Source organism: Neofelis nebulosa, chromosome 9, assembly GCF_028018385.1.
Source record: "Neofelis nebulosa isolate mNeoNeb1 chromosome 9, mNeoNeb1.pri, whole genome shotgun sequence".
Taxonomy (NCBI): domain Eukaryota; kingdom Metazoa; phylum Chordata; class Mammalia; order Carnivora; family Felidae; genus Neofelis; species Neofelis nebulosa.
The window spans coordinates 141,152,756-141,163,012 of NC_080790.1; the positions used below are offsets into that span (position 1 = coordinate 141,152,756).

A 10,257-nucleotide genomic window follows, 5' to 3' on the forward strand; every position below is an offset into this window, starting at 1 on the left:
TGGGGGGCTTTGTGCCCTGGGAGTGGGTCCACCTTCCTGTTCACTCTTGCTGGGCCCTGCTGGGAATGAGGTCTCCCTCTGGATACAGGACTCAGTCATAAATGGGGCTGGGGTTCTTGGAAAGACGATAGGGAAGTAGGCGGAAAAAGACACTTTTCACTCCGAAGGATAGTCGTGAGGTCATAGGCTTGGGAGCACCCTGAGGCCCACTTGAGGATCCAGGGGAAGTATTTCCACCTGGAGGGATAGTCGGTGCCCAACCGTCATTTTGGAAGGTCTTCAAACCCCAGGGGTGTGCAGGAAAGTTGGAGGGGTGCAGGCTGCTTCCTGCTGGCTTTCTTGGTAGGCTGTCTCACACCCTCCTGAAGCTCCCAGCCCCTGAGGGGCTCCTGACTGCTGTTTTGGACACAGACTCCTGCAGTGAGGAGCCTGGTGCCCAGTCCCGGGAGCGAGGGGCACAGCTTTGCTGATGTGCCTTTGTGTGTCACCGGGTTTGCGGCTCGGGCCCCCGCCTGTCCATGCAGGTCTACATAGGTCGTCAGGTTCTGTTCACACAGTGCGAACGTCTGCATGCAAAGTCGCAGAACAGTCTTCTGTCTCGAGACTTGGAACCTAATTAGTCAGTTTACTACTTATGTTACGCAGAAAAATACTTTAGGTAATGTTCTGCAAGCTGTTTGTTAATGAGGGCTGAATTAACCCGGTAGCTTTCGGCTTTTGGTTTGAGAGTGGAAGCACTGTCCCGTTGTCCACTGTTCCCCAGGCCTTTCGCCACCTGCTGGGTGGGCTCTGCCTGCACAGAACTGCCCCAGACCAGTGTCAGGTGGGCGGTGTGGTCTGCACTGCCTCTCCCTGCTTCCCCGTGACCTTGTTCCTGACCCCGTTCAGAAAGTGAATGGCATCCTGGAGAGCCCCACGGGCACAGGGAAGACACTGTGCCTCCTCTGCACCACGCTGGCCTGGCGGGAGCACCTCCGTGACACCATCTCTGCCCGCAAGATCGCTGAGAGGGCGCAGGGAGGGCTTTTTGTCAATCACACCTTGTCCTGGGGAGCTGCCGCTTCCGATGGAGACAGCACAGGTGAGGCTCCTCTCGGCCCCTCTGGGGCTCCGTAGAGAAGAAACGCAGGGACAGAGTGGGCAGGTGAGGCTCTGGTGCAGGACTGAACAAGGAGCATCGTAGCTGCTCCCTTCTTTCCCAGCATCTGGCCGTGAGCCTCAGGTCGGAGCCATGTGTTCACACCGCGGCCAGCCACATAGCTCGTTCCCGGGGCTGGGTGCGCAGGGTCGAGTTGGCCACGTGCCCTTGGGTTAACAGCCTGCGAGAACATTGTCTGCTGGAACTGTGACCTGCCCTGCTTCCTTGTGTCTGGGCAGCCTGCTACTCGGACGTCCCAAAGATCATTTATGCCTCCAGGACCCACTCGCAGCTCACTCAGGTCATCAGCGAGCTTCGGAGCACCTCCTACCGGTAGGGCCAGGCGGCACTCACCCCTGCCTCGGAGTTACGGGGGGTTGGCCTTGGCCAGGTGGTTGATGGTGGCATTCTGCCTGGACCCTGCCCGGAGGGTACTGTCTGCTCCGCGTCCAGGGCCGTGTGCGGGCCAGGCTGACCCTGCTGCCCACTGCTTATGAGAAAGCGGCTGGGTTAGCGGCAGCCTGAGGTCCTGGAAAGCCGTGTGGTGTCAGCTGCAGGCGCAGGTCACCGTGGCAGGCACGTGAAGGGGGCGGCTCTGCCTCTGTCGGAGCCCTGCACAGCTGCGGGGGTCCTGGCGTCCTGCCCCAGCCTCCTGGGTGGGGGAGCACAGAGTAGGTGGGGTCTCCTCCGTCTGCCCCGCTTCCCCTGCCTTGTCTCCTTGCTCACTCTGGGCGATGCAGCAGAGAGAGTGCCGCCCAAGCCTGGGGTCCGCTCTGGCCCCAGCCACTCCCTCTTGTGAGTGAGCTCTGTCTCCCGCCGTGCCCCCCACAGCGCATGCTCTTGCTGCCGGATGGCGCTGGGGGCTGGTGCCCTCTGGTTCTTGGACCCCACGGCTCTCTCTTCTGCCAGGCCCAGGGTATGTGTGCTGGGTTCCCGGGAGCAGCTGTGTATCCACCCCGAGGTGAAGAAGCAGGAGAGTAACCACATGCAGGTGGGCTCCTGGGGTGGCTCTTTCCCTCGGCTGTGCCCCCACGGGACAGCCCGGTGAAGAGCTGGTGGGGGCAGGGCTGGAACAGGACTCGCTCTCCACACATTGGGCAGGGTGCTCCCTGGCTGGCCCGGTGCGCTGTCCTTTCTTGACCATGTGCCCGCCGGGCCTGCTCCCTCTTTTTCCCAGATCCACTTGTGCCGGAAAAAGGTGGCTAGTCGTTCCTGTCACTTCTACAACAACGTGGAAGGTGAGAGGGGGTTCGTGGAAGCCACTCCTGCTGCTCGCTCAGCGTACAGCCAGGTGGGCTTGGAGCACGTGCAGCCTCTTAGGCCTCGTGGCCTGCTGGCTCTCCCCTTCGGGCTCCAGAGTGGCCGCGGGGGCTCAGCGAGGTGCAGTGGTCCGAGCACTGTCTCCTGGCCGCGGGCCTGCCCTGGGTCATGTGCAGAACGGCTCATACGCCGGGGCAGGAGACGCCGCCATCCCAGAGGGACCTCCTGGCAAGGCTGGCCTTGCTGCGGTCTGGGAACTGGGATTTCAGGGCTTCACCATTCCCTGGTAGGGGCTCTCAGGGCCTAAACTGTTGGTGCAAACAACATGGTTTATGCTGAGCAGAATCTGGAATTGGGGTGCTCTCCAGCCAGGGCTGCCTACGTGACCAGCCCCCAGCAAAAGCCCTGGGCGCTGGGCTTCTGGCGAGCCTCCCAGTAGATAGCATTTCACACGTAGTCTCGGCTCATTCTGGGGGAGTTAGCTCGGGGAGGGGGTTCTGGAAGCTTCTACGTGGTCTCCCGAACTCCACCGGCTTTTCCTTCTGATTTCGGCATGTGTCCTTAGAGCGTGGCTCCCCTGAGTCCTGGGAGTGCTCTGTCCTTTGGTGCTGTGTCGGGGAGTGGGCAGCCTCTCCCAGAGGTGGCTGAAGTGACTGGCACAGGGTCATGACAACAGCTGGCCCTAGTGTGGCTCGATGGGTGCATGTGCAGGTGCCCACGGCCTTGGTGCATACTGCTTCCTCTCCTCGGGCCCAGAGTGAAGGGCTGGCGCTGGTGCCCTTGACTCCAAATCTGTCAGATCTTTGCTTTTCCACAGTGGGGCTGCCCCTCACACCTGTCAAGGACTTCTGGAACCAAAAGCAATGGCAGAGGGGCTTCTTTGGGGTGTGGCCTTTACAGTTTCCTGTCTGCAGCTAGAGCTCTGTGGTTTGTGTGTGGGTGGGGGGTGGGGGGGGGTCCCTGTTTCTTGCCTCTGGGTTGGGACTCAGATCCTGGCACAGAGGCGACATGGGCCCGAGAGCAATCACAAGACAGTGGTGGTGCTTTGGAGCACCCAGCATGCCAGGGCAACGCTTGCTCCTGGGGGCGGGAGCCGGGGATCCCCCACCGCCCAGTAATTGCCATCCCTGGGCCCCGTTCCCGGAGCTCGCTCTGCGCCACCTTCTCGTTTGCCGTGTCGTTTGGTCTGGTGGCACCGAAGACCCTTGGAACGGCAGCGAGCACAAGCCTGGCCTACGGGGGACTCAGACGAGTGCAGCCGCTGGCCCCGTGGCCCGGTGTCGGCTCTGGCCCTGGTTCGGAGACTGCTGACTGACTTGTTTGTGTTAGGGCTGTGGGTGTTGGGGTCGCTCTGACGGCATCGTTTCCCCATGACCTTACTTACCTTTTGCTCACAGCCCTCCGCCTTCAGTTCTGCTTCTGCGTGGGCACTGCAGACAGGCTCGTGAGGCCTGATGGCGTCCTCTCTGTTTTACCCTGTTGTGGCCGCCCTGACTTCCCTCCCCATATTCCAGGCAAAGAGGGTGGCGTGCAGGTACCCTGTTCACGTGCCACAACCTTTGGCAGCTCCTGATGGAACTGTCCCCGCCACCTTCCCACAGCTGTTTGTGGGTCAGCTCTCCACTCTCCAGCCCTCACCTGCACTTCTTCTCAGCTGCACTGTCTACACTCGCACCGACGACACCCGTACTGTCTCCCCCTGCACCGTCCCCACCTGCACCGTCCCCCCCGCACCGTCCACACCTGCACCGTTCCCCCCCACCGTCCCCACCTGCACTGTCTCCCCCCGCACCGTCCCCACCTGCACCGTCCACACCTGCACTGTTCCCCCTGCACTGTCCCCACCTGCACTGTCTCCCCTGCCACCGTCCACACCTGCACCGTCCCCCCCCACCGTCCCCACCTGCACTGTCTCCCCCCGCACCGTCCCCACCTGCACCGTCCACACCTGCACTGTTCCCCCTGCACTGTCCCCACCTGCACTGTCTCCCCCGCCACCGTCCACACCTGCACCGTCCCCCCCCACCGTCCCCACCTGCACTGTCTCCCCCCGCACCGTCCCCCCCGCACCATCCCCCCCGCACCACCCCCACCTGCACCGTCCCCCCTGCACTGTCCACACCTGTACCGTCCCCCCCCACCGTCCCCACCTGCACTGTCTCCCCCCGCACCGTCCCCCCCGCACCATCCCCCCCGCACCACCCCCACCTGCACTGTCCACACCTGCACTGTCCACACGTGCACTGTCCACACCTGTACTGTCCCCCCCACCGTCCCCACCTGCACTGTCTCCCCCCGCACCATCCCCCCCGCACCACCCCCACCTGCACCGTCCCCCCTGCACTGTCCACACCTGCACTGTCCACACCTGTACTGTCCCCCCCCACCGTCCCCACCTGCACTGTCTCCCCCCGCACCGTCCACACCTGCACCGTCCACACCTGCACTATTCCCCCTGCACTGTCCCCACCTGCACTGTCTCCCCCGCCACCGTCCACACCTGCACCGTCCCCCCCCCACCGTCCCCACCTGCACTGTCTCCCCCCGCACCGTCCCCCCCGCACCATCCCCCCCGCACCGTCCCCCCTGCACTGTCCACACCTGCACTGTCCACACCTGTACTGTCCCCCCCCACCGTCCCCACCTGCACTGTCTCCCCCCGCACCGTCCACACCTGCACCGTCCTCCCCCCAACGTCCCCAGCTGCACCGTCTCGCCCTGCACTGTCCCTCCCTACACCGCCCCCCCCCGCACCATCCAGGCCTGCACCATCCACACCTGCACCGTCTCCCCCTGCACCGTCCCCCCCGCACCGTCTCCCCCTGCACCGTCCCCCCCTGCACCGTCTTCCCCTGCACTGTCCCCCCCGCACTGTCCACACCTGTACTGTCCCCCCCTGCACCATCTCTGCCTGCAGTATCCCTTACCTTGTCTGGTGGGTGCTGGAGCAGGGATGGGTCAGGAGTCCAGAGGTGGGTGGTGGGAGCTGCGGGGCACTTTCAGCCCAAAGCGGAGCCAATGCTGGAGCTGGCGTGTGCTGGTCCTCTGGGCTGCAGACCACCCCCCTCCGATCTCCCCGGCCTTGCACGGCAGAGTGTGGGTGCCGTCCCATCTGCCCTGCTGGCTCCAGCCTCCATCGGTCTTCCCCTGATCCCCAGCCTCCGCGTTTTGCTCTGGTTCTTGCCGCACGCCCTGTCCGAGGTCCATGTCTCAGCCTCCTCTGCCCTGCCGTGGGACGTGAGGGGGCATTCCCAGAAGCTGCCCAGCTCTGGGGAGAGTGAGCAGAGACTGCAGGAGGGGTCTGAGAGGAGGAGAGGCACGTGTAGGAGGAAGAGAGGTGCAGAGCCGGAGTGCTGCCTGGCCTGCGTCTGGGGAAGCAGGCGAAGGGCCCTGCTGGCCGCCCGCAGCATCTGCGTGCCGGGGTCCGCGCTGGCTGGGACCCCTTCACGACCCACACCCCTGCCCCAGGAAGGTGTCCGGGCTCCGGGCTGGCCTGCTACAGAGCCTGTGGTTGGCTGCTGTGTTGCTATGGCGGTGCCAGCTTGCAGCTTCTCTCCCTGCTGTCCCTGGGGCCATTTCGGGGTTGGGTCACTGTGTTCCGGCTTCTGCAGTGGACTGGGCCTGGTACCTGCCACAGTGGGGCCGGGAGCCAGGAGCCCAGTTCCACAGGAGGCTGCCCTGGGGCCCTCGGGTGTTTTTTAGAGGAGAGCCCTGGTCCTGCCAGCCTGGGCAAGGGCTCCCGAGCGGCCGGGTTAAAGCAGCTCCCCAGAGGGTTCCTGGGGCCCTGGAAAGGTTCTGTGCCCCTTCCGGAGCACCTTTCTGCCCTGGGCCACCTGGACAGCCAGCAGGGTGTGGTGCTTATGGGCTGCTATCCCGAGGGAGGGGCCCTGGGTCTGTCAGGTGGGTTCTGCCTCGGGGCGCCCCATCCTTCCTGTCTGCCCTGCCTCTGCTCTGTGCTTCCTGCACTGTTGACATTTGGGGGTGGGGGCGGGGAGAGAAAGCAACTTGGTGCCAGACTGAAGCCTACTAGTAAGACAGATGCCCCCAGGGCACGGCCTCGAGAGTGTCTGGGATGGTGGTGACGGGCTGTGGGGCTGTGCACCCCCTCCAGCCCCATAACCCCCAAGTTCCCAGGGGTCCCCTCTCCTATTTATCAGTCTCAGGCCAGCAGCCACCTTCTGAGGTACAGGGCAGGGCTCCCTAAGGATCGCTTAAGGTCTGGGGTCCTTCCCAGGTGACCCTCAGGCTCACAGGGCAGGAGTTCTCTCTGGTGAGTCCCTGGCTGGGGGGGGGGGTGCCCCCGTCTTGCCCTGAGGGAGAGTCTTGGGGTGGCCATGGCCACTGCTCACTATGTGGGAGCCATGCTGTTCTGGGCGTCCCTCTGGGGTCTGCGGGGACTCAGTGGGCCTGAGGACACATCTTTACTCCTGCCTCTTTCCCCAGAGAAGAGCCTGGAGCAGGAGCTGACTACCTCCATCCTGGACATTGAAGACCTGGTCAAAAGTGGGAACAAGCACAAGTAAGACCCCTCCCAGCCAGGCAGCAGCCACCGCGTCCTCCGGGCGGGTTCTGGCAGGACACCATGAGCCGTGGTCCTCATTGCCTCGACTGGTCATAAAGCTAACAGTTGCTCAGTGTGAAAAACGGAAGCGTCTCTGAGGAGCACAGGCAGGGAAGCCGTCACCGCCGTGCTGACGGGCAGCTCTGGCCTCCTGGAGGACGCACTGTGGCTTCCAGCAGCCGGTGGGCAGCGCACCTGCCCTCCCCACTTGGCCCGTTCCCACAGAACATGCTTGCCTCTCTGCCGTATGTATCAGCCTTTTACGGCTTCAGGGCTCCAAGTTGTGCTAAGATGGGGTTCAACGTTTTCTTTCTGACTGCCTCAGCTCTGTACCCAGGAATAGCATTGGGGTTTTTGTTTATGTAGACATTTTTTTTTTTTTTTTTTTTTTTTGCTTTAAATTTTTTTTTAACGCACATTCACTTATTTTTGAGAGGGCGTAAGCAGGGGAGGCACAGAGGGCGAGAGACACAGAATCCAAAGCAGGCTCCAGGCTCTGAGCTGTCAGCACAGAGCCCGATGCGGGGCTTGAACCCACGAACCACAAGATCGTAACTTGAGCCAAAGTCGGACGCTTAACCGACTGAGCCACCCAGGCGCCCCTGTTTATGTGGAATTTTCAATCGGTGACCCAGTCGAAGTCCCTGGTCAAAGACTCAGGTGTGAGTTGTGGGCCCTCCCACCGTCCCCAGGCTCCGGCTCCTGTCTGGGCCCCGTGCAGCACGAGGGCTCCTTCCTCACGCCTGCCCCGCAGCAGGAGCCCCTCCAGAGACCCGGTCCCCCCTCTGTGGTGCTCACGGCGCCACCTCCCTGCTCCCCACAGGCTGTGCCCGTACTACCTGTCTCGGAACCTGAAGCAGCAGGCTGACATCATCTTCATGCCATACAACTACTTGTTGGACGCCAAGGTGAGCCGTCTGCTTGCGTGGCTGCCGAGTGCTGACGTCAGCGGGTGTCCCTGGCCTCACAGGGGCCGGCGGGGCCTTTGCTCGTTCAGTTCCTGAGACTAGGCCCTTCCTCAGGGCAGCAGGCGGGTGTGGCTACGGTAGCCGCGGTGCTCGCGTCTGTCAAAACCCAACCACACACTTAAAACGGGCACTTTGTTTATGGAAACGTCAGCTGCAGTGGAGACACAGACGTTCTAGTCCTAGACCCCACCCACGTCACCCCATCCCACCCCGACGGAACGCTAGGCCGAGCCCCGCTTTGCGCCTTCTCCGTACCTTGGCTGTGTGACGAGCGCGGTGTGGGGTCGCGTACCTGCTCCCTTGTGCCGTGTGTGTCGCCGGAAGGGCCACCTGAAGTCCAGCTCAGCGGGGGGGTGGGTGGAATGGAGGGGATTGCCCGCGGCTCCAGCGGTGCGGTGGTGACGCTTGGGGAGGAGGGGGAGGGCCGGCCCACCCCTGCCTGCCTCGTGCTTCTTGGCTCCAGCCCTGCGTCCTTCCCCTCTTGGTGCAGAGCCGCCGGGCGCACAGCATTGACCTGAAGGGGACGGTTGTGATTTTCGACGAAGCTCACAATGTGGTGAGTAGTTGGGTGGCCGCTGGCCACACCTCTCCTTTGCCGCCTTCCTGCGGAGAGCAGTGCAGACCTTTCCGAGCCCCAGGCGAGGCACACCGGCCGGCCCCGTGGCCCACTCCCACCTGGAATCGCCCCCAGTACCCCCCTCCCGTCTGTTTTGTTCTCTTTGTCTCTCGGTAGACGCCTGGCCTGATGCTCCCCGTTGGTGGCCATAACCAGACTCGGCTCAAAGAGGCCACCTCCTGGCCCTTCTCTCTCACCTGCACCCTGCCTCACACGTTCCTGTGACCCCCGCTCAGGGCCTGTGTTTCCAGGAATGGCTGGCCTTGGCCAGGGCACTGGAGGAAGGCCACCTGGGTGCTCTGGAGCCTTGCGTCCTAGGACAGTGGTGGCCACTCTCAAGCTTCTGCTTGGTTCCAGGCGTTGTTATGGGGGACGATAGGTCCAGTGGGCCGGATAGAACTTTTGAGGAAAACCAGGAATGTATATTTAAAAAAAAAATTTTTTTTTAATGTTTATTTATTTCTGAGACAGAGCATGAGTTGGGGAGGGGCAGAGAGAGAGGGAGACACAGAATCCAAAGCAGGCTCCAGGCTCCAAGCTGTTAGCACAGAGCCCGACATGGGGTTAGAACCCACGAACCGTGAGATCATGACCTGAGCCAAAGTCGGTCATTCAACCGACTGAGCCACCCAGGCGCCCCTCTCTATTTTTTTTTAAAGTTTATTTAGTTTTAGTAATCTCTACACCAAATTTGGGGCTTGAATTCACAATCCTCAGATCAGGAGTCACATGCTCTTCTGACTAAGCCAGCCAGGTGCCCCCAGAAATCTATATTCTAATGGGAAATTTTCTGCTGACGAAGTTTCAGACACTCGTGTGGTTGGATGGCCATCTTTGGACCAGTTTGTGACCTGGCCTTCTTAGAGACCGTGGAGGGGGGACTTTGGCGGGGGGGGGGGGGGGGCCTCTGTTTCCTGTACCCTCATCCGCACCTTGGCTTCCTGGACCCCCGAGTCCCTGCCCCATTTGGCTGCAGCGTGTGTGCTGGTCTCTCAGGAAAAGATGTGTGAGGAGTCGGCATCCTTCGACCTGACCCCCCATGACGTGGCTTCTGGACTGGACGCCATAGACCAGGTCTTGGAGGAGCAGACCAAGGTGGCACAGCAGGGCGAGTTCCACTTGGACTTCAGTGCGGACTCTGCCGCCTCAGGTGAGTTTGCAGGTGGGAGACGAGAGGCGAGACGGGCTGCCCGGTGGTCTCCGGTCCCAGCGCCTTCTTCAGTCGTTTGGGGGCCAGGTGAACTTCTTTTTTCTTCAGCGTTTTACATTGGAGAGCGAGAGAGAGGGAGAGCCGGAGCAGGGGAGGGGCAGAGAGACAGAGATGAATCGGAAGCGGGCTCCAGGCTCCAAGCTGTCAGCACAGAGCCTGATGTGGGGCTTGAACCTGTGAGCAGTGAGATCCTGACCTGAGCCAAAGTCGGACGCCTAACTGACTGAGCCCCCAGGCGCCCCAAGATGAATTATGCTAGGAGGGTCTTGGGGCTTCACGGAGCAGGGAGTGGGTGCCCGCTGACCGTTCCATCATTCTCTGAAGACCTTTCCACAGTTTCCCAGCGGTACGGACTCCACTGTATAAAAATGAAAACTGCACGTGTTAACTGTGAAGTACGTCATTTATCAAAGACCCGCTAGCGTTACTCGTATGTGGCTTACTCTCCTCACAGTCCCCTCCCGGTGTTTTCTTGAACACGAGGGTAATCGTGCTGGACTTGCA

General features: G+C 61.9%; 1 protein-coding gene across 11 annotated transcripts in view; it reads left to right on the top strand.

The window, feature by feature from the left end:
- The window catches only part of RTEL1 (regulator of telomere elongation helicase 1), a 32,553-nt gene that overhangs the window by 991 nt on the left and 21,305 nt on the right, over nucleotides 1-10,257 (top strand). For all 11 annotated transcript variants that reach the window (XM_058686242.1, XM_058686241.1, XM_058686246.1 and 8 more), the window contains exons 3-10: nucleotides 889-1,081; nucleotides 1,378-1,471; nucleotides 2,048-2,129; nucleotides 2,316-2,376; nucleotides 6,842-6,917; nucleotides 7,783-7,867; nucleotides 8,418-8,483; nucleotides 9,540-9,693. In XM_058686242.1, the coding sequence (XP_058542225.1) occupies nucleotides 889-1,081; nucleotides 1,378-1,471; nucleotides 2,048-2,129; nucleotides 2,316-2,376; nucleotides 6,842-6,917; nucleotides 7,783-7,867; nucleotides 8,418-8,483; nucleotides 9,540-9,693 (811 nt within the window). The remainder of the gene's footprint in view (nucleotides 1-888; nucleotides 1,082-1,377; nucleotides 1,472-2,047; nucleotides 2,130-2,315; nucleotides 2,377-6,841; nucleotides 6,918-7,782; nucleotides 7,868-8,417; nucleotides 8,484-9,539; nucleotides 9,694-10,257) is intronic.